This window comes from Poecilia mexicana, unplaced genomic scaffold (genome assembly GCF_051168715.1).
Source record: "Poecilia mexicana isolate PSO_F unplaced genomic scaffold, ASM5116871v1 scaffold_1, whole genome shotgun sequence".
Taxonomy (NCBI): Eukaryota; Metazoa; Chordata; class Actinopteri; order Cyprinodontiformes; family Poeciliidae; genus Poecilia; species Poecilia mexicana.
This window is the reverse complement of record NW_028263370.1, coordinates 15,247,025-15,270,905: the sequence shown is the minus strand read 5'-3', so window position 1 is coordinate 15,270,905 and position 23,881 is coordinate 15,247,025. Positions and strand designations below refer to the sequence as shown.

Sequence of the window (23,881 nt, the reverse complement as noted above, 5' to 3'; positions counted from 1 at the left end):
GCTGTGTTCACAGGTGCAGTTCTCACATCACTTGCTTTCAAAATGTCAGCAGAACACACCCTGTTAAACTGACATTTTGGGGTTTACCATCTCTGTATGTGTGACCTTGTTGTGACACGAAACATCTAGAGTCATGCAGGAAATGGGAGAACCTGCTTTTATTTTTGTTTTTTGTGTTTTTGTAGCGCCGACAGGAGCTGCGCAGTGAAGTATATGACAGTTTCTTTGACCTTAAGCAGCCTTCAAAAAGTTCTGCGCATATGCTTAATGTTGAAACCCATTAATTTCTACTAAAATGCTTTCTGAGTAGCCGCGGTTGAAGAACTGAGCACTTCTGTTGCAGAGGGAACCACATGGAGCACCGACAGCTCCAACAGGACCAGCAGCTGGCTGGTTCTGAGGAATCTCACCCCACAGGTACGTTTCTGCTCTTACATCCTGTATCTGAGGTAGAGCTGTAAACTAACTGAAATATCTGCAATAAAGTCCTCTTATTTTTGTTTGTTTTTGTTTTCTTATGCGTGTCAGATCGATGGCTCAACTCTGAGGACCCTGTGCATGCAGCACGGTCCCCTGATCACATTCCATCTCAACCTGACTCAGGGGAACGCTGTGGTGCGCTACAGCTCCAAGGACGAGGCCGCCAAGGCCCAGAAGTCCCTGCACATGTAAGCTTCCTTCAGTCTGCAGCGTTAGCGATGGAGGTCACTGAGAACCACTGTGTTACAGCTGCCTGCCTCAGATTACAGGAAGGCAGTTGGAGAGAGGATGCACATTTCCTCAATTTAAAGTACTTGAACATGTTTTTGTTTCACAACTTTGAAATTCGGTGTGTTTTGGGAGATTTCATGCTACAGATCAACAGAAAACAGTGCATAATTGTGGCCCATTTACTCTCGCACCCTTAAATGAAATGTAGTGCAGCCTCTTACCTTCAGAGGTCAGAGAGCATAAATCAGAAAGTTGTTCAAGACCTCCATGGTAACTCTGAAGGAGCTGCAGATTCACTGCTCAGGTGGAAGAATCTGTCAGCACTCAATAAATCTGGCCTTTATAAAAGCTCTACTGCTGGGGGGGGGGGGGGAAATCCACCATTTCTGTAGGGGACACATCAAAGATCCTCTGGTCAGATAGAATTAAAATCCAACTTTTTTTTGCAGGTAGAATGCTTTCTGTGGCAGAAAACTAGCTTCCCATTACATTAAAGCATCATCCTCACAGCAAACTGTGGTAGTAGCAGCATCATTCTGTGAGTTGATGGGAAGCTAAACACAACTCTACCCTGACAGAAAACCAGTTAAAGGCTGACATGTTTAGGATAATGACCATAAACATACAGACATCTAAGAATATTTACGTTAAAATGGCTCAGTCAAAGTCCAAACTTGGATCCCATTGGGAACATTTAGCAAGATGTGAAAAATTATCTCTATATATGCTTTCCACCAAATCTGACTGAGGTTGAGATAGTTTTTCAAAGAATTTGATATATATATATATATATATATATATATATATATATATATATTTTTTTTTTTTTTTTTTTTTTTTTTTTTGTCACTCAGGAGGCCGTGAATATATTTGAAAACAGTTCAGAATTGTGTGCTGCGTTGTGTTGTTCCGTCAAACAAAATCCAATAAAGTACATTAAAGTCTGTGGCTGTCATGTGACAAAATGTGAAAAAAGTTCAGTGGCTTTTTGAAAACTTCTGTAAAACAGGGAAATTCACTCGCTTCACTATTCCCTCTGCATGTTTTCTGAATGAGTCAAGCTGCTGGAACAGAGAAAAGAAAATAAGGATGACTTGAGTGAAACCTCATGTTGTTGCTGTCATCTTGGTGTTTTCCCATGTCTGAAGTACTTCATCTTTTCCATTCTGACCAGCCATTAATGCTTCTATTAGTGACAGTCACATGAAAGAGGAGCGGGGGGGAAGTCATGCTGCTATCAGGTGCGCTTTCATACAAGTGAATTTTGTAACAGCTCACACTTTGGGAATTAAAGAAAAGACCCACTCTAGTTATTTAGTTCTCAAGAAAAATGATTCTGCTTGTAGTTTTCCAGGAAACAAAACCACCATTACTGCAGCAGCAAAATCAATCAGGAATGAAGTTGAAATGACATGAGAATAAAGACGTAATGTTACGACTTTGTTCCCATGATACTACAATTCTCATATTATGACATTATCCTCTGAATTTTATCTTTCTGATTTTCTTAGTGTGTCACTAATACTCCATCATACTTTGTGATGCTTCTATGTCGACTAGTAATTTTATGTTTTTTTGTGCTGGAAGGTGTGTGCTCGGAAACACCACCATCCTGGCAGAGTTCGCCGGGGAGGAGGACGTCAACCGCTTCTTTGCACAAGGCCAGTCGCTGGGGGCAACCACCACGAGCTGGCACGCCAACCCAGGAAGCAATCAAAATCGGATGGGCGGGGCCTCCCAGTCCCACTCGATTGGCCAGTGGAGCAGTGGCGGCGGTGGGAGCAAGGCCAGCGGGAGCGACCTGCTGTGGGGCGGAGTCCCCCAGTACTCCAGCCTGTGGGGGCCGCCCAACGGAGAGGACGCCCGCGTGATCGGGAGCCCCACCCCCATTAACACCCTGCTGCCTGGAGATCTGCTGAGCGGAGAGTCCATGTAGTGGGCGACGCCACGATACCCAATCAGCGCCCTCTTGTGTCAGCTTCCTGGTGGGGGATCGGATCAGAAGCGAAAGAAAAGTCCAAAACAGAAAAAGAAAAAAAAAAATGGTTGAAATGAGCAAGAGCAAAACCCAAGCAAATCATGTGGCGATAATCAGTATCGAGTGAAACTGTTTCAAACTGTGAATTGTAAATCAGAAAGCTGAGGGTCCCTGACAAAGACTGCAGACCCCCGATGCCTCTGCTTTACCCCGGTCCTCTTTCTGTTTCATTAATCTATTTTTATTTTTATTTTTGTCTCCGTTTAGTATTTTCCAGAAACAAACTGGATTTCAGTTTCAGCGTCTAAAACTGGAAATGGTCACAACAAAAACCCCTTGTAGGTGTTTTTCTTTTTCTCTCAAGTTTTTCCAGAAGTATACACAACATTTTGCGCAAAGTGTTTTTTAGAAGAAGCAATCAAAGCTGCCACCTGAGACTTTTTTCTTTTTTTTTTTTAATGAACAAACAAATGAAAATCCTCCCAAAATAACACTGAAACCAACCATTCCCAGCGTATCCATGGCCAATGATGTTGTTCAAAGACCTTTACTTGTTTTGTGGATGTTTGTTTCTCAGCACTAATATTAGCCTTAAGTGCTCTCTGGCCCAGGACCTTCCCAAGCCACCTGATTTTATTCTTATTTTTGAGTTGTTGTTTTTTTTGTTTGTTTGTTTTTGTTTTTTGTAAGTGAAGAATTAGCTGAAATCTTGCACAGTTCACCTCTGAGCCAACGAGCGGTCCAGGAGGCGGCGAAGAGCTCCGGGACCGCCTGACTGGCACTACCAATCATCCGCTCAGATCCTTGAACTCGTCTCAAACGTAGGGTTTGCACAAGCTGTAGACTTTTTACGTGCAAAACCCTGCCGTTTCTTATTTTTCCTCTCTTGTTGTTGTCATTTATCACAAGATATAAGCTGCGAGAAGATTAAAGCCGTGAACCTTGCTGCGCGCGTGACGTCCGGTTGGATCTAATCATCACCTGAAGCCTGGACCCCAGTCGCTTACTGGTGCTTTTTGTCGAATCTTTTTATTTGCTCCGTTTTGTCGCCGATCTGCCGATTTTTTTTTTTTTTTTTTCAGAGGACAAACAGAAAAAAAAAACTCCTCAGTTTTACTTCGACGTGACAGTTACATTGTGCAATATACACCATCAACCTTTCTTCCGTCCATGCTCCATACGGAGTCGTTTTTCTTTTTGTTTTATTTTCTTTTATGATTGTTGCTGATTTCAGCAAAAGACTTTGGAACTTCAAAACCCTCCCACCCCCCTACTTTTTGAGAAAAAAAAAAACAATTGATTCCTTTCCCAGGCCTCCAATCCCTGCAAAGCTGTTGGGGGTATAAAAGCAAAAACTCTAAAGCAAAGAGGAAGGAGGAGGAGGAGGAGCTGCAAGCTGTACTGAAAGAACTGTAGAACGATGCACACTTCCTCTCTGCTCGCCACAGCCACACCCAACACAGACTGAAACCGCAGCGGGATTGGACGCTTCTGGTTACCTTGGCACAATACCAAATTAGAGGTGGAGGGTGGGGAGGCGGTTCCTAATGCAGTAGACCTACGAGTGTTCCTTGCGTTTGGTACTGTACAAACAGAAGAGACTTAAGACTTTTATAAATTCAAAGGGTTTGAGCATAGCACTTATGAAGAGCAAATCGCTTCAACTGCAATCCAATAAATCAAGAAGAAAAAAAAAAAAAAACTGAGAGAGCAGCAGAAACTTTGCAAACCTCCTGCTCCTCTACGTACTGTATCGATTCTATGGAAACGTGTCGGCCGCCGTTCCTCCGTTAGCAGGATGAAGGGAAGCGCGACTCACTCTGAGGCGAAGAAATGGTAGGGGTGGTTTGGAGGGGAGCAAAAAACAAAAAAAAGAAACTGAACGGTTTTTAAAGTGAATATCACTGTTACTCCAAAATCATTAGCCTTGTTCTGGTCCGGAGGCACGAGACTCCAGCTGTCAGTCGAGAAGGAGCCGAGTGGATCCGGGATGCGGGGGGTGTGTGTGGGGTGTGTGTCCACTGAGTGCCTAACCCTAACCTCCTCTCCTGGGCTCCTCAAAGACTGGCCAATCACGGCTCTCGCTCTCTCTCTCTCTTTCTCTCTGCCACACATCTCCAACCAGGAGCAGGAAGTGGGGGTCGTCCCGCCGTCTCCTCTGCCTCTCAGTCCTTTTACACAAAGATCACTTTAGCTGGAAGATGTAAGAGTCATATTCCTGGAATTTTTTGCCAGTGTACTTTGTATTGTTTGGAGAAGACCTTTGTTTTTGTTTAATGTGTGTGTGTGTGTGTGTGTGTGTGTGTGTGTGTGTGTGTGTGTGTGTGTGTGTGTGTGTGCTTGTTTTATGATTAGTCTACATGCAGTGGTCTACACGATACCTGGCTGCTGAACTAGCCCTTCACTGTTCATATGCAGAAACACTTTGGTCGGAGGTGCCTCTGTACGCTCATCCTGTGTATTGAATGCAAAACGAGGATCAATACTACAGACCGTTAATGATTGTGTTGAACTGCTCGTGCTTTTTTTTGTTTTCGACAGTATTCGTTAGCACTTCCAGGTAGTAATCTCGACGTGTAAAAAGTTAAGGTAATCTCAGACGCGGGGGATGCAGGTGCGTGCCGCTCGGAGCCGCTGCTTCTCACCCTCTGCCCGGCTGCTACCCTGTAACCTCCTCCTCATCCTCAACCAGACCCAGTAGCTCTCCCCTGACCAACTGACCCTCCTATACATTTCTATGCAAAAAGAATACTAGAAAGAGGCGGAGGGGGGGAAGGGGAGCCAAAAGTAACGTTTTTTTTTTTTTCTTTGTTTTTTCCTCCCTCCCCCCCGTTGAGCTCCCTGTCGACACGTCAAACCGGCTGCTGCCGCCTCCGTCGATTTTTTTTCCTCTCCGTGCTGAAGACGTCCGTCCAGCCGAATCTCAGGGTAGGGGAGTTGATGTTTGCAAGTATGAGATGCAGCTCTCCATATATATATATATATATATATATAGAGCTGACGCCTCCAGTAAATGCTATTAGTGCACATGAAAGTTGCCAATGTATTGTGCCAATATGAATTAGCTGTGTCATACTGTATCTCTTATCTGTATTGGAGGAGCTTTTGCAGAGGGTGCAGAAGGCAGGAGCAGCACAAGAGTGGCAGCATCCCCTCCCTTCATCCTCTGAGACGTTCGTTTAGTTTTTAAATGTGTCTTTTTTTCTTTTTCTTTTTTTTTTGTATGTTGGTTTTTATTTTCGGGGAAGGCCCCATGCTAAGGAGAAAAATCTTTACTCAGTTTAGGGGCTCCAGTTTGCTACAGTGCACAGTTGATGATGGGTAATCCCGGGTACATATTTTTTTAAAAACCAAAAATGAAAAAAATCGCATTTTAACGTCATTTTTATGAAGTTTGACATAAAAATCTTTAAAAAATGCTTAAAAAATCTAAATGGTTTAAAAAAAAATTTTAAAAAAAAAGAAGAAAATCTATGATATGTTTAAAGCTCTGCACTTCTAGCTGAAACGTATCCGGGTCGCCAGCCTCCACCGCCGCCATCCTGAAGGGGTGGACGCAGCGGCCGGGGCGCCGTTTTGTGGATGCTGTATTTATCTCGTGTTTGTGTTTGTGTCCCGCTCAAAGCGGGGCCCCCGCTGAACTGTACATTTCCACACATACACACACACACGCACACACACTCACACACAGACGGCTTCAGGCCTCAGCCTCGCTCTCTTTTCCTCTGCAGCTGCAGGAAGAGAGAGGCACACTTCAAGAGGTACAGTCTTAAGAAAATAACAAACAAAAAAAAAATCTCTTAAAAATGATTTGAAATTAAGAAACGAGAGAAAAGGCTACCTTTCAGGACTTGGAGTCCTGCAGCACACAAGCAAAAATCACTATTGCCTGTTTCTGTAACTGCCTTGATCCAAGCTCCCAGCGTCCCGTACTGACCGGAGAACCCCGACAGCGACGGGGCTTTTCCCATGCTGCACCAGCACCGAGAGCCTCTCCTCTCCACAGCTCTCTAGATACCACAACTAATGTATTCACGTTCATGTACACAGTGGCGGTTTTCGATGTGGGCAGCTGCCCAGGGCGGCGATAGAAACGGGGCGTCTGAGGACCGGATGAAGTCGTCTAAATCCATCAGTTGTCACCTTAGCAGGTTTTCTGTTGCCCTTTCCGTTGCGTGTTGAGCGGGCGTTCCCTGTTGGTGCTGAGGACAGGCAGGACTCGGATCATTTCCTGCGCTCTAATTGCGTTGCGCTCAACGGAAGAAGGGGGCAAGACCATACATGCAAGAACCGCAACTGTATGCATACATACACACACACACACACATATATATAAATATATATTCCAACATGTGGTATCACCTCTTCAAACTTCTTGGATCATAAATTCTGAGACTTTTGTTGTCCCCCTGAAAGGTCCTGGTTTATTACAGCCGATAAAGAGCAATATGTATTTTCCCTGCAAATAAGGGATAGAAAGGAAAGGGTTTGGGGTCGAGCGGACGCTGATACTTGATTGATTGAAAGCGACGTTAGATATGCACGTTCTGGTTTTGGAGGCGTACCACAGCACGCTTTGTGTGTGTGTGTGTGTGCGCGTGATTTGCGTACGTTTTTTTAAAAAGCCCGACCCGAAGCACCTGCTAATTTGCATATTTTACCCTGTTGTTAAATCGCAGACATATCAAAACCACAAAAAAAGTTATTTAACGAAATACTTGAATCATGGAACGCCAATAACAATGTGAAGTCAGTAATTTTTAATTTTTTTTCTGTCCAGCTGACAGGTACATATATGGGCTTTTTTTTTTTGTGTAGAGAATATCAGATATGTATTGCATTAGGTTACAGATTTGGAAAAGAAAGAAAACTCATCTCAGATGTTTGTATGAATGTGTGCTCTAAAAACTGTGTACTCGGCACATGGCCTGCTGTTATGTTCAACTCTGTTATGTCTTGTTTTTTGTTTTCTTTGGTCTAATTCATTCTGATTATCTTCTAATGTTGCACTGAGTGTCTTCTACCCCTTGCTCTGCTAATCGTAGGTAAACGCGTCTACGGGCAAAGGGGCGATGGCGACAATTCACGTGTACATGTTTACTCAAGGACTTTTATTTTTTATCTTTTTTTGCTCCTCCCCCGTTCTATCTGTAAAAAAAATTATCTACCTTATAGTGGCTTTTATTGTGAGATAATCCCATTTGAGGATTATCATGGAGTATTGCACCATTTTGTTTCAGTTACGTAAAGAAAATGTAGCAAAAAACACAAAAAGGAAAATGTTCAAAAAAAAATTATAAAACCTTTTAAAAAAAATGGAGATTTAAAAAAAAAAAAAAAAAAAAAAGGAAGAAGGAAACAAGCTAACTGTGGCCATAGATAGCTGTAGAAGGACTAGTAATCCAGAAGTGAACTTGTCGGAGAAATGTAAAGGGATAAAAGCATGGGAGGCGAGTTTGTTACGACTCATTTCAGAGGTGCCTATCTTTTCTTTGTTTTTGCAAAAAGCCACCTGTCGTTTACAAGCATGTCATTTTGTCTGAAGCTCAAGAAAACAGGACTCTACAACAGGAATGTTCTTCAAAAGGACGAAGCTAATCTTCCATCAAATACGGACATGAAAATCTTGCCGAACGAAGGTTTGACGCTACTTCAAAACTCTGGGATCGATCAGTGTTTGTGTCGTATTAAAAAAAAAAAAAAAAAAGAAAATAGTTTAAGTTCTCTTTTTTTTTTGGTGACTATCTCTCTGTACGTGTATTGAGTTGTGATTTGATGTTTCCTGTAATACCGCGACACAGTTCGCTCACTTTCTTGCACACTTGTTAGAAAAAAACAAACAAAACAAAAACAAAAAAAGACGTGGATTTTTTTTGTCTCAGGAAGGCCAGGGTTCCAGATCCAAAACCTCATCAGTTCTGCGTTTTAATGGTAGTGTGGTGAAAAACTAAAGGAACTGACAACTATTCTACTCCAAGCAATCACTAAAGTTTTATTAGTTCAAACCACAAAAGAAAAAAAAAGTTTTTTTTAGAAATTAAATGTTTACCAAATAAGACTGAGAATCAATTTTTTTTTTTTTTTTTTTTTTTTTTGCGAAAAGTGGAGCGCTTTACATGTGAAATCCAAGTAGAAATTGCTTTACATTGGAACAATGATCAGTTTTTTTGTTTTTGTTTTTTTTTATTACAAAATAGATTTTTCTTTTTCTTTCATGTCCTTTTACTTTCCATTCGGGTTATTTTTTTTTGGGAGCATGGTGCAAGCCATTTTTTCCCCCCTTCTTTTTCTTTTAATAATCTCTCCTGTCTGTTGTAGAGCATGTTTGTTCCTGTGACTAAGATGACGTTTCCTCCCATGTAACAGGTGGTTTTTAAGTGGAGGGATGAAGCTGGTTGTAAAAGGATTCTGATCTATGCACAAGTGGGAGGGACTAGTCCAATCACCCGCAGATGTACTGCAGGTGATGGTCAACCAAGACTCTGGGCTTCGGGGTTTGATGTTTTGGGGTTATTGGTTTTTTTTGTTTTGTTTTTTCGTGTCTTTCATCTCCGCCCCCACCCCAAAAACCCCGTCTTTATCTAATGTTTAAGCAAAACGTTACATTGCGTCATCATGCTGTGTAATCCTTAACCAATGAGCGCTTATCTTTCTGCTAAAGCACTGTGGGTTGTACTGAAAAAAGCCCATGACTTTTAAGGCTGTCTGTTTTTTAGGGACAGGTGGGAGGGTCAGGGTGGGATGTGGGGACTTTGCCTTTGCCTTTCTCTTCACTTTGGGGGGGGGAAAAAAAAAACAAAACAAAAAAAAAACATTACGGAAAAATGTCTGTACATTTAATGCAAAGTTGTGGCTTTTAATGTTCTTTTTTTCTCCTCATAGAATGTGATTGTTGAAAACATGCATTGGAAAAAAAACAATGTTTCCATGAATTATGGAGCTTCTTTCAGACTATATTAATAAAATACACATTTTCTCGTCTGTTACTCGTCTTGTCCTTTTCTTTAAAAAAAAAAAAAGTGTGTATCACAGTGGTGTAGAAATTTTTTGACCATTTTTAGGTTTGTTCTGTTCTTATTGGTAAATGTCTTCAGTCAGTGGTGTTCCACATTTTCTGTCCTGTGGACCAAATTTTATATAATTTTTTTTTAGGAACTGTATCTGTAATTCGTTTATTAAAAAAAAGAAGGTACAAAATATTTTTGTCAATTTTCAGCAATAACAGGATTTGGGTCACTCTTTCTTTAAAATCACTTGTCATATATAATAACTACTTTTAATAAATAATTAAGCAGATTCAGAGATTTTCTTGCACCAGTCGACTTTTGAGTTAAAGTCACTCCGTATGTGATGTGGTCATATTTGCTTTAAATACTTTGTGTTGTACCTAACATCTTTTGTTTAGATAAGATTTGTTTTTACTGGTAATAAAATTGCAGTTCCAAGATTATTGCAATTTTATAGGAGTTGTGCGTAACTGAACTGAACTAAACTGGTCCGGCTGGACACCAGCTTCACCCCCCCCTCAGGTCACCAAACGTTTCTAGGTGTGAAGGTGTGACGACAAATGAAAATGAAATCCCACAAGTTTGAACTTTATTGAACTTTTTGTTTCAACACTTTTAATGAAATACAAGGGGAAAAAAAACTATATGAAGGAATGACATTGAGTTGTTTCATATATACAGTCCAATAAAAAAATATTTGCCCCCCCTTCCAGATTTTTGTTACCTGTAAATGTTTGACATCAAAGGATAAACTGACTAGATAAAAATATATATATAGTTGTCCAACAGTAATTTCATTCAATATTAAGTGGGAAAAAGTAATTATCCCCTAAATATAAAACTTGACTCGCAAACATGAAATATTTACAATAACTGGCAATGAGTCTTTTTACATCACTCTGCCAGCTACTCTTAGGAGCGATGTTATAATTCGGCCACAGAAACAGCCTGTTGTGGGTCATTCCGTATCATCCCAATTAGATTCAAGAGTAGACTTTGACTAGGCCAGTCCAAAACCTTTCAAGTTTTTTGGGTATTTTTAGGCATTCAGTGGAGGACTGGCATCTTAACCCAAACAGGATCAGCTAAAGGAGTTGCTGTTCTGTCATAAGATCAGAAACGGAATTTATTCTTCCATCAGCTGCACTGGGTCATCCAGCTCCTAAAGAAGAAATCATCTCCAGACTCAGACCATGCTGGTTTGAGGGTGTGATGTTTTTTTTTTAAACAGCCTTTATTTAGGAGTGGTTAGACAGGAAGCTGGGTCATGATAAGGCAAAGATCATCAGGCTGAGACTCGTACCTGTGACGTCTGCGTTGAGAACCAAGGCCTCCATATGTGGGTTGTGCTTTACCACCGCGCCACCACAGCACCCTGAGCGAGTGAGTGAGTGACGTTTTTTGGGTTTATTTGCCTGAAATGGCGCATTAGTTTTATTCCAAATGTTACAAGAAAAACGTTCTACTTTTGTCTCCACAGAATATTTTTCCAGATTTACCGAGGCAGTTTAGATGTTGTTCTACGCTCTTTTGCCACCTTCTGGGTCAGTTGTCATGAGGCCCTGGAGTCGTTTATGTAGGCTGGCCGCTGTTGTTTCACTCATTTGTGGACATTTCTCCAACGCCTTAGAAATGACTTTGTGACCTTTGCTTCTCGTCTGTTTTTAACATTTCTTTGCGACTGCTGTGTTTGCTTTTTGAGATCATTAGGCCTCCCTTCCTGTTGTTGGACAGGTGCTCTTTAAATGACTTCTTGATTCTAAATGTGTAGCCGTAATGAGGTCATGTGAAACTTTCCAAAATATGTGGTCAATAAGAACAAATTCATCATTTAAGAAAAAAGGGCAAATTAATTTGCGTTTTTGTAGTTTGATGTTCTGAAACATTCAAATGCGACAAAAACAGAAGAAGTCTGCAAGGGGAATTGTGCTTTTTTTTCTTGTTTGAAAGGCCACAAAAATATATCTTCTGATTGTCAGATGTGAAAAGAGTTCTGCGAATTTCAGAAAGTTTTGGGTCATCCTATTCTGATCTAACATGTCATTTCTCAGAAATCCCTCCTGGGAAAGAGAGCCCCACTCGGGCTCTCATAATGGTTCCCAGGGCTGGCCCTTTTCAACGAGCAGTTTTTGTACTCGGTGGATTCGACTTCCTCCAGACGATGAGCGGGCAGCTTTCGGCTGGGAGACTGCACCCCGATCATCTCCTCGTAGATGGGCGCCTGAGAGCGTGACTTGGCACCCTGACGGGTTTTACCCTGAACACCATCGAGACAAGACAGGAAAAAAAAAAAAAAAAATCAGTGAGCTGAGCGAAATCTGTAAATATGTCATCTCGATTTCCTGTGTTAAAATCAAAGTTTGTCATTCTCAGACCAGACGGCGTCTGTTGATGTTGGCCCCGAAACTCCCTTAAATCCCACAGCAAAAGTTGGGAAACATACTCCTTTTCTTTTACTTTTTTTTTTTTTCATTTTAGTAACCCCAAGAATCAAGTAATATTTCGAAACTAATGACTGCATTTACATTTCTGTTGGTGCTAAACTTTAAGAAAAACATGCTGACAACTTGCAGCAAAACTTATGAAACCGCTGCGGTTTTTGTGGCGAGCTGGAGAGGAACTCCTCTGGCACGCTCTCGGCTTGCAGGTGCTGATTGTAGTAGGGCCCCCTCCCCGTTTGAGCGCGGTGTCAAAGAAGCAGAACAAAACCTACACGACCACTCACTTTCCACGCCGCCACGCATCCAACGAGGAGCAGGAGGAGGAAGAGGACGCCCACGGCCCCTGACAAGGCGTAGAGCAGCGTGGGGTAGCTGGAGCAGCCGCACCTATCGCCTGCAGAAACACACACACGTACACACACACACACACAGAATGACGATAAATAGAAGTGATGGTTTGAGATAAACAACACGCGATAACAAAAGGAGCGCAAAAACAGCCCATCTATGACGGCCGAGAAGCAGAAACCACAGATTTCCTTCCTACTCGGGCTGCAGTTTGAATGTCTTTTCATATTTGATAGAGGCGAAAGCAGCCATTGTTGAGAGCAGGAGCATTAATGAAGATGAAAAGATTAAGAGCAAAACCGTTCATGGAAACCCACATGTTATCAAGAGACGCTCACCTGTTAGTAGGAGATAAAAAGAAAAAAAAAAAAACACAACAGGAACGACTTTATGAATGTTTTTCTACAACCGGATTCTAATACCTGTCAGCTGACTGAGTGAAAATGTAACGGAAGATTTCTATATATTTATTCTTTGTCCCCCCCCAAAAAAGAAACAACTCTGAAAACATTTACAGCGCCTTGTAAAAGTCAGAGGTGGGACCAAGTCACTGTTTTGCAAGTCTCAAAACAGGATTTAAAAATAACGGGGGGGGAAAAAGGAGAGATAAAAAACGGCTGTAGTGTAAAGTGCTTTGAATGGTCAAATTGCTATCGGAGTTTATTTATTCTTGAGATTCACACAGCTGAAGCTTGACTCAGACTTGTCCTCAAGTCCGAGTCAAGTCTCAAGTGAAGACGGTCAAGTCAAGTCCCAAGTCGAGAATTTCAAGTCATTTCGAGTCGGTTTTTTTTTGTTTTGTTTTGTTTTTTTGCAGTCCAAGTGGCGTTAAATCTACAGCTAATTTCACATCTCAGTATTGTTAAAAACACGTTGCATGAATCAAGCTTGCCAGAATCACTAACCAAGACACAAAATAATGTGCTGCATTACCATCCAGAAACCACTGGTGTGAAAGTCAAAGTCAAGTCCGAGTCTTTGAGAATTTTTTCAAGTCAAGTCTCAAGTCTTGATTTTAATGACTCGAGTTTGACTCGAGTCCAAGTCATGTGACTCGAGTCCCCACCTCTGGTAAAAGTATTCACACCCCCTGAGCTTTTGGACATTTCAGCCTTTTAGAACCACGAGGTTGAAGTTGCATTAAAACATTACAAAAAATATCTATAATCTGCAAAGAGACATTTTTTTCCTCTCAGTCCAGGTAAATTAAACTCATTTAGAGCCACAAACATGACACAACCTGATAAAAAAAAATTTAAACAAGACTATTTATATAATTTTGCTAAACATCTGCTCAAGAAAATATTTCAATGGGCCACAATTTTATTTCTGGTTTTGGGTTTTTAAATAGCAAAAAAATTAAGAATCTTCAGTCGAATGTTGCTATTTATGGAACTTGATGTGAAGAAAGTGAACGGTTCCTAAACTAATAAGGAAAATAGATCTAATGAATCTGAAGAACTGATACCGTCTGAAAATTCATTTCAGCTATCCCATTTCATTATTTTAATGCAAAAATTGAAATTGCATATTGATTGTTCTTATTAAATATTATTATTCTGACACGATTCAACTTACCAATATTTACAGCCACCCCTGTGTTTAGTGATTTGCATTAAGTAACTCATGAAAAACTCAGATAAACTGTTAGCTTGACTGCAGTCTCATTGTGGGCATATTTCCTGTTGAGCAAACGAGACATTATTTGCAGATATTTATAGTCATGGTCAAATGTTTTCTTGAGGCAGACATTGTGGTTTGAAAAGTCGTTAAGTTTTTTTTTTTTTTTTGAGAATAAGTCCGGTGGGGGTTTTAGATTAATATGCAGGTTTTACACATGAAAGGTCACAAAGAGCCTTATTAGCTTCAAAGATGCTGTTGACAAAAATTCCTTTATACTTGTTTCTTTTATTTATTTATTTATTTTTTCATGGGACCAAATGATCTGCTTCATAAGAAAACAGAAAAAACAATTGGCAACTAGTTACCAAGACGATCTTAGAAACTTCAAACAAGTGGTTTCAACAGAAAAGACTTCAAGTTTCCTGTTATTAGTTTGTTGAGAACGTAGAAACGTTATAAGAGGTAATGAAACATGCGGTCCTGCTGTGCTTCCACATGCACACTGCTGATGAACTGGGCTCACTGAGCAAAATTTGTTCTTTACTTTTGATGTGCAAACGTCCAGATGGAGATGATAGGACCACAATTTTACCCAAATTCAAAATTTCAACGTTTCCACAGCCGAAGTCCTGTCACCAGAAATAGTGTTAGGAATTCCTTGTCAAGAACAAATTGGAAGCATAAAGAGAGCAAAGACAATAAAACAAATTTAGTTGCTGTAGGGTTTCTGTCACATTCCTGGAAATAAAAAAAAAGCATATATATATGTTAATTCATGTTTGTTCTTTTTTGTGATAATTCATTTTTGCTGGGGCGTTTCCTTAACCAAGGTTAAGCACGAAGCTGATGTACAATGTGTTTGTTTCCAATTTGTGTTCTTGACTTCACATATTTTCAGCAAGGCTGCACAAATAAAACAAGTGGAAGGAGCGGAGGTGAGGCAGTGGACGCATTTGGTAAAATGAAGAGGTGTGTTAGTTGAAGCCGGAAGCGTCCTGACATGCTGAGAACCGAGCCTGCAGATATTCGGTCACGGCTCAGCCTGTGATGTCACCCACCTTGCACGGAAATAAAGAACACTTGACCCCTAAGACTGGTGCTGTTGCCGGGCCTGCCGTGCAGCAGCAGCTGGCAGCTGTAGAGGGCGCTGTCCTCAGGCTGGAGCTGCAGCAGCGTCACGTTGAAGGTGATGCCGCCCGGACCGGGCGCAGACGACAGCCGGACTCTCTCAGTGGGGAACAGGGAAGTGTGGTGCCATTTAGAGTGGTAGGCCACCTCCACGGGGGCCCGGCCCCTTTGCCTGTTCAGAACCACACCTTCCACAGCCGAGCCTTCGCTATTTGGGGTGAAACAGGGAAGCACAGCGGAACCTCCGGAGCAGGTCTGGATCAGGTCCAGGTCCACGGAGCTTGGAGCATCTCCAGGGAGAAAAGGGAATTAAAAATGGCTGCGACATCGTGGACGTGATCACTTAAAGAAGACGATCATACGGAGTCTAATGTCTCTCATAATGATTTATAGTGACACATTTTAGACAGGAGAGCAGACAAAAACATGGTTCAATACATTTTCGGGAAACATACTTCAGTCAAAGGTGAACATGAGGCGTTAACATTTTCAGAAAATAGTTGGACAGTAAAGAACCCAGTGGAAATTTCGGTTCTCTTAAACCCACTTGGAAATGGTCAGTGTGGTTTCAGCATGTTTGAGTAAGACTGTGACGTTATTGTGAGGCTCCATGTCTTCTGTGGCGTAGACATGGACATGTTGGGGCTGGTTGAATGCTAAATGTAGCTCAATTTGAACTTTAACCTATTTGTCACAGGAACTGAATGGGAAACTTTAATGTTTCCAATTAGCAGACGTTGGTGAAAATGTGGAGTCCTCTTACTCTGCCGCTATGGTCCACTGCGGTGGAGGAGGTTAGAGTTTTGCGCTTCAGCTCCACATGCAGACGTTCTGCATGTGTCCAGGTTTAAAACAATGCTGCATTCGACCAGGGAAAACTGAAACGGTCCCAGTTTGCACACCGCTCTCCAGTGAGCAGTGTTTCGATACAGAAATATAGAAACCAAGTGTCTCTTTGACACTTAGACCAAAACAAGTCCACTTTTAAGATGACTTTGGCTCTAATTACACAAGTTAAGTGATTAGCTAACAATATGTGTCAGACAGAAACTGAAACCACCAGATTGAGACTTTTTAAGCAAGGCCAGTGGAGCAGAACATGAGTAAAGTGAGAGTTCATATTTGGTACAGTTTTAAATCATAGTTTTGTTAAATCTGATTACCTTTGTGTGAATCTACACATTTCCATTAACCTTTCACTTTGCTGCTTGTACAATTGAAGAATAATGAAGAATATTTCTAGTTTCCTGTTATGTTAAGGATCAGACAGTTTGCTATTGATTACTAGATCTTTATCATGTTTTTTTAAAATCATTTTACATGAGATAACCCTAAAATGATAAGAGACACAATTAAGTGACATTCAAAAGGTTCAGCTTGCTAATTGTTTCTGCAGAGGAAGAGAACACTGTCTTTATTTATGTCTTAATAATACTCATCAGTCACTTTCAGAGCTTGTATGGTCACTAATATGAGGAAATGAAATTTAAAAAAAAAATGAAAGCTCACATCATATGTCCCTGAATACTGTTAGTTTGTTTAGATGTATATAAAACGCAGAGTTTTGTTTTAATTTCATCTATACTTTAAACAGTCACCAACCACTTAAAACCTGATACAAGCTCCTCTGTGTGCCAAAGACATTTTTGCACACTGGCACCAACATGCACACTGGTGGTCAAATATTCAACTCAGAATATATTCAAAGTTTTTTCTTCTCTTATTCAAGTAAAAATGACCGAGGAGAAATGTACGTCTTCCAGTAGCAACAGCAAAAGTTCAGCAGTTTAAGTCAGGTTATCGTACTGGAAGGGGGGTTGGATATGTTTGAAATCGTTTATGATGAAACAAAACTAAAAAAAATAAATAAATAACAGAAAATCTCTTGGGTTTTGGTGTTTTTGTTTGGAAAAATCTCTTGTTAAAACAGATGAGGAAAATATATAAAGTTAACTATTTTATCCTGCTTAACTTAGTGTTTGACTCCATGTTGTTTTAGATTTCATGGATCAGAATAGTTCAATCATCAGACATAAAAAGTCCAGAAGCCCTTGTCCCTTCAAAGGCCTCTGTACGCCCTTGCGACTGTCCATCTGTGAGAAGAGGAAAGCCGAGTGGTCTCTCTGGAAGTTTCACTTCCTCACTACTTCCTGTCTCCAAGTCGTGCGCGAACAAACGAGAGAGAAAGAAAGAAAGAAAAAAAAGAGACTCACGAGGGCTGACTTGGAGGAAGACTTCGGTGTTGCCTGGGATCTTTTCATCCTCTGCGCCAATTCTCTCCACCATGAACTCGCAGGTGTAGCGGTCTGTGTCGGCGGGCCCGAGCTGGGAGATAGTCACATTGACGGAGAAATCGCTCGGGTCTCCGCTGACGCTCACTCGGCCTCTGAAGGACTCGTTGACGGTGGCGTCGCTCTTGGTGTACTTGAAGAGGACGTCCACGGGACGGAGCCAGCTGCGCCTCAGGTAGAGGCCGAAGGGCGGCTGGCGCCTCGGGTTCATGTCGCAGCGGACGACCGCCGACTCTCCCTCCAGGCGCTCCACGAACGAAACATCGCCGCAAAAACCTTGAGAAATCACACAAAAGCGCCACAATTTAAAATCTTACTCTCTATTTGACGCAAAGTATTTAACGTCTGGTTTAAAAGGGGGAAAGAAAAATGCTTTACTACAAAAACGAACTGCAGTTTTGAATCAAAAGTAGTCTTCCATGACTTTTAAAGATTTGGTTAAAACCTCCTACAAAAAAAAAGTAACGCTGACAGTTTTTTCCCAGATGTGAAAATGAGTTATTTGTCTTAAGGGTAATGTGATAACTTTTATCACAATATGTCTTATCTTTGGTGTGGCGGGTCTTCTACAATCTAGTAGCACAGCACATTTAAGACACGAAAAGCTACCTACTAGATAAAAACAATATGTTTTTATATCTGTATTTTCTGTTCAACTGTCTTTTTCTGGGTCAGTGAGCCCTCAAAGAGCCCAGAGGCAGTAATAAAGTAAATGTCTTGCTCACGTCTGTCTGTTTGGGAAAGTCGGGGATCGAACCCACGACGCTCAACCCAACATCTGTATGAAATGGGAGCTAAAGCGCCTGTTTGTTTTTCCTCCAGCTTATACGTATCTGCATGCGTTTTTCTAGTGTGTCCCCCAATTACTTCCACACACTTGCCAAATTTCATAAATTTCTATAATGTGTATTATATCTGAAGGTTTAGTGATTAATTTAAAAACATTGGATGACATTTTTTTCATTTACAAGTAAAGGTTTGTGTTGTGTTGGCGTATTACAGGAGTTACCAAAAATGCACTTACATTTTGTTATTTCATATCAAAAGAATTTTGAATCACTTTTAAAAGTCAGAAAGAAAAATGAACCCCTCAGTGTTTTTAACCCCGTCCATATTCAATCCGCCGACATTATGGTTTTTCACGTTAAAAAGAAAGTTGCTTGAATGAGTACACCTGGAACTTGAAAAGCAGAACCAAACTTACCAAAACCAGCAAGAGTGATGACCACAGTCCACAGACAAGCCAGGTGCCGGATCCCAGTCATTTTCAATCCCACCGACACTAAAACCGATGCTAAAGCAAGACAATGATGCAAATCATGACAACACAGGCTACATGCCGACGATTCAGACTGATTTGGCAAAAGTTTGGGTAACTGTAAATGAAACCAAGAAGAACCCAATGTAGCTCCACCTTCTAACCTCAAGGCCTGTGCAAGAGGAAACACACACTAACACACACAATATAGCTCCTGTCAAAAGAGATATCTTAACAAGAATCTGTCTTCTCATCCGGTGACTGTCAGAAATTGGAAAGAAAACTGTTGAGGGATATCAGACATTATCAGGCCTTTCTGGTTTTTAAAGCGATTTCACTTATCTTCCCATAAATTTGTGCACAATTCTTTAAAAATTGCATCAGTTGCTTCACTTCTTCAAAAACCATTGTGTTAATTATTTGAATATTCCAGAGGAAACAATGCTGACTGTCCATCTGTGAACAGGATGTTTTCAGCTGTGTTTCTGAGTGATAAGTTGCATCATCGTGCATTCGCTCCATATCTATCCAAGCATGAAGACTTTTACACTCACACAAACATACAAATATGTAGAAGTACATTCTTCTCTGTTCCTTCTTGTTGAACTAGCACTTTTGTTGTTTTCTCCTGAAATCTACAATAATTTCCTTCTTCTTGTTACTATTGACGTCAAGATGAGCCATTGTCTCTATAGGCAGTTTTTTTTTTATTTCTGATACATCTGATGACTGAAGAGTCTTCTGACTTATTTCTGTTGATGACGGGGCTCTGTCTTATACTGAAAGTCTGAGGTGTACCGAGTGAACAGTAATAGTAAAGAATACAGCCCCCTGTGGTGCCGACCAGTTTAGCCACACAACCCTTCAGTCTCACATTTTGTCAGCAAGATATTGATTGTTCAGGCCTCCACCTGTGTCTTCGGGAGTCTCTGGCTTAATAAATCAAGCTGAATTTTGTTGAATGCATAGGAGAACTCAAAGAACAAGATCTTCATGGTGTTGCCTGCTTTAGTCCAGATGTTGGAGGGTTTCTTGATGTGAATCTATGGTGACATGTCCAACTCCAGGGTGCTAAGAAAACAGCAGGGGGTCCTGAAAGGTGGGCCAACAGGAGTCTCTCCAGGATGTAATGGGGCAAAAGGTCTATTGTTGTTAATGACCAACGGATGAGTTTTATTCGGTCCCAAAACCAGGCAGGATGTCTTCCACAGCAATGGATCCTTCTCCTCTAATTTTGTCCTGAAGTTGTTTTCATAAACTACTCACTATTTCAGTGTCTCTCTTGTTTAGTAATTCCTTCAGGTCACTGGTGATCCAGGGTTGTGAGGGGAAGCATCTCACTGTTGTGGTACGGATGGTGTTGTCCGACCAGGACACACTCATTACGTTAGTAACCACTTAACTTGACTGACTTGCTTCTATGCAATGAGAAATAAAAAGCTTAATTATGATAAAAATCCATACATTACTTTACATTTACAGCAGTAAACAGAGCGTTTATGTGTTTACTGATCATAACGTAAGGCATTAATTCTCTGAATCAACTTATCTTAGCAGTGTTGCTTGTGTATTTAAATGGACATGATTTCAAAAAGTTAACAAACCCCAGAGGCAGTTTGAAAGTTTTCATGCAATGTAACAGTTTCACAGTAAAAGTTTAGAAGAGCATTTCCCCTTTAAGAATGGGGACAAAGCTCAAATTCTGGTATTGGAAACGTGACTCATTTCAGATTCTGTGTTGCGCAAGTTCAGTCTGAAGAACTGACTAAATTCAGTTCACAAAGGCTACAACCAAATTCACAATTTTATTCACATTTGCTGTTAATAAAGAGTCATCTAACATTTTGAACCAAATGAATTGCCTACTTTTAACATTTTGAACTAACTGCGGCAACACCCAGGTATAAATACTGCCAGGCCACTAGAATAAAGGAGTTACTTAAGCAGAAGCTGTCTGAAATGGCCTAAAAGATCTGAGAAATGAAACGTGCCGATCTAAAATTTCACAACAGGTGAGAAAGGAAAGTCACAGACCTCTATCTTCCTAAAAACGGCTACAGAGCCATTTCTAAGGACAGCGAACCAGTGAGGTTCATTTTCCACAAAGGATTTAAAGATCCTTTTTCCCTTAAAATAAACTATATCAAGCATTTTATATTTAACACTACCTATGAATGCACACATTTATGTGTGCATTTATTAGTGCTACAATCCAGTTTTTTTTATAATCAGTCCATACTTCCCTGAATTGACTTATACATCTCCCTGCTTCAGCACACCTTATTTATTTGATTAACATGCTTTTAGATTTGTTTTGTATTTTGAGTTGTCCTTCTCAGTATTTATGTAATAAAGCCCTTTGGTGTTGAGCACCAAATTTCTTTCAACACTGTAAAATCTCCGCTGGCCGCTAGGTGGCGCACTAGTATGTATAAAAGCCAAGCATGCAGCTATGACGGGAATCCCAGAGGATTTTCGCTCTCAGCTGCATTCCTGTAAATTAAGAATGACAAATGGCAGGAAAGCAATGCAAATATTTTCATTTATTGAGCATCATAATACTACACAGTGATGTCACATTTCATTTAAACACCACAGTTCCAAAAAGACAATTGGTCTGTACAGGACAGATTCTATTTTAACAGACAAGATAATTTATGCATGTAGGGAATATATACTTATAAAAAAATAAAAATAAATAAAACAAGAAAAACAGAAGAGCATTGAAGAAAATAAATGAAAAATTCTGTACTTCTGACCTCAACGCCCTCAAATATATTGATAAAACAACTATCTTCATCTAGTGGTGTCTGGCGTTGATGCATTTACTTCTCATTTCCATCAGTAGTATTGGTTGTACTGAAAGCCAATTTTCTTCAAATAAAAAACTGATTAATCTAAACACTAAAAAGTTTATTTTATCCACTATATGTCAAACTTATCCTTCAATAAAGCCATTGTCTTGCAATCCAGAAAAAGGACAAGTTATAATAATAATAATAAAAAAACAGGAGGCTCATATAAGAGACTCCACAATGTACCCGGGGGAGAAATCCATTTTCTCAATTTCATTTTAGACTTTAACCTGAAGACAAAGCCTCTTGTGTTCACCGCAGTAATGTACAGTTCTCAGAGGATTGAGGGAGGATTTCTAAATGTACTTTGATGCAACATTTGGCAACTTGGCTTGACATAAATCCTGTTACAGCAAGAGATTGTGGAATTTGCATGACTTAATTAACTAGAGCAGGGGTGTCCAAAGTCGGTCCTGGAGGGCCGGCATCCTGCATGGTTTAGTTATCTCCCTGGTTTTACACACCTGCATCAAATGATGGCTCACCAGAAGGCCTAAGCAGAACACTGACTTGTTGAGGAGATTGTTACAACCACTAGGGAGAGAACTAAAACATGCAGGATGCCGGCCCTCCATGACCGACTTTGGACGCCCCTGAACTAGAGCATACAATAAAGCCACATAACTATTAACTTATGACACCACTTGAGAATTTAAGAGAAGCTGTTTTGTAGTTTCAACAAGTACCCAGCTTTTCTTCCTACTTACCGTGCCAGTTGTCATCAGAGCACAGGGCAAGCATGTACTTCCGTATCATTCTTCATGATTTTAACACATCAAATGAAAATGTTGACTTCTTTATATTATCACAAATCACTTCAATGAAACAGAGCCTTGCGTCTAGCTGTATGGGAAAGTCTCGCACTATAATCAACATCAGGTACTTACAGGATTTAACTGACCTGTCATGCCAGCTGACTGGGTTTTAAGGCTGAAAAGCTCATATGGATGGGCTAGACAAAAACAAATACAAAGCAGTAAGTGATCTGGCCAGAGGAACATGTGCGCAACACTAAAATGCCTCAAAGTATTGAATTACTCAAACTGGTGCCTTAGTTGTTCTCTGCTGTTTTCTGTAGAATAATGTTAACACAGGATCAAATGGCACACAGCGGGCGACTTTGAGACACTGAAAGACGCTGAAACACAAAACCGCCCAACAATAAAGACAGGCACTGTGGCAAAGATCAGTCCGGAAGATGCTTCTATAGATATGTGGTGGCATTTATTGTGGTCTCTGGGTTATCAATGCCATCTGCTGTGACAATCTTGTGAAATTTGCCTTCTCACGAAGCGACTTTTGCTGACGATTTCCAAATAAGCCATCTACTGAATATATGAAGGACCACCGAACTAATGAAAATGGAATTAACATAAAAACAGCATTTTTATTTTATTTTTTTTAATTCTAAAAATCTATGCCACGTTTTTATATTGGACTTTAACCCAGACCGACTGTATTGTTGGGTGTGTTTTGTATTGCTACCATTGTAGCAATCATGCATGCTTGAGTGCTGGTATGCAAATTCAGTTAGTAGAATAAAATCAAAATACTTTCCATTAGATCAGGTGTTGTATTTGGAACCAAATTACCCAGCCTCCTTGGTGGGCTCCATGTCCAAATGATCTGGGTGCATTAAATCATACTTTTTTTTTTTACAAAGCCTTCCAAAAGTATTCACACTACTTGAACTTTTCCACATTACCACATATTTTAGTGTATTTTAACTGAAATATTAGGCAATAAGGGCCCAAGTCCAGTCCTCAAGGCCTACTTCCAGATGAATCACTGCTTCTAAACAGCTGAATGAAATCAAATCTCCAACACAGTCAAGTGTGTTGGAGGAGAAAGGCAGCTAAAAGTTCAAGGAAGGTAGAACTGGAGGACTGGATAAGAGCCCTTGTCCAAAAAACCAACACAAAGTAGCACATATTTATAAAGAAAAGGGGATAGGGTCTATGGTCTTCTCAATTATCTTTAGTCTTCTTTACTGTGATCATCAAAATACAGTTTAATTCAAATTTTAAAAATACTCTTGATCCCAAAGGGAAATTAAATGTAACTCATTAATCCAAAATTCTTCAGTTATTGTAGATGCTATTGTATTAGTACAACCAATCACTTTCAAAAGTTAATCTAAAGTGTAACTGGATGACGCTTTTGTGTAATTCAATCTCCGTAAAAATCCAGCTATTCACTGAAAGCCTGAGGTTTGTTAATGAACGTTATCAACTGAGATAA

General features: G+C 40.5%; 2 protein-coding genes across 2 annotated transcripts in view; one reads left to right on the top strand and one right to left on the bottom strand.

Moving 5' to 3' along the window:
- Window positions 1–9,675, top strand: part of tnrc6c2 (trinucleotide repeat containing adaptor 6C2) — a 56,445-nt gene extending 46,770 nt beyond the window's left edge. The window contains exons 21-23 of the mRNA XM_088005310.1: window positions 344–417; window positions 529–668; window positions 2,299–9,675. Coding sequence (XP_087861436.1) covers window positions 344–417; window positions 529–668; window positions 2,299–2,647 — 563 coding nt within the window. The 3' untranslated portion in view covers window positions 2,648–9,675. The remainder of the gene's footprint in view (window positions 1–343; window positions 418–528; window positions 669–2,298) is intronic.
- Window positions 9,676–10,268: 593 nt separating this feature from the next.
- On the bottom strand, window positions 10,269–18,905 carry cd7al (cd7 antigen-like). Its single transcript, XM_014991956.2, has 5 exons — window positions 18,732–18,905; window positions 17,450–17,803; window positions 15,167–15,526; window positions 12,422–12,531; window positions 10,269–11,953 (listed from the first exon to the last, which is right to left on the bottom strand). Exons 1-5 carry the CDS (start codon window positions 18,790–18,792, stop codon window positions 11,744–11,746), a joined length of 1,095 nt encoding a protein of 364 aa, XP_014847442.2. The 5' UTR covers window positions 18,793–18,905; the 3' UTR covers window positions 10,269–11,743.
- Between the last annotated feature and the right edge of the window lie 4,976 nt (window positions 18,906–23,881).

Coding starts and splice junctions, on each gene's coding strand:
- cd7al (XM_014991956.2), bottom strand. CDS start 18,792: ATGACTGGGATCCGGCACCTGGCTTGTCTGTGGACTGTGGTCATCACT. Junction 17,804..18,731: donor CATCACTCTTGCTGGTTTTG/GTAAGTTTGGTT, acceptor TGATTTCTCAAG/GTTTTTGCGGCGATGTTTCG. Junction 11,954..12,421: donor GATGCGTGGCGGCGTGGAAA/GTGAGTGGTCGT, acceptor GATGGTGTTCAG/GGTAAAACCCGTCAGGGTGC.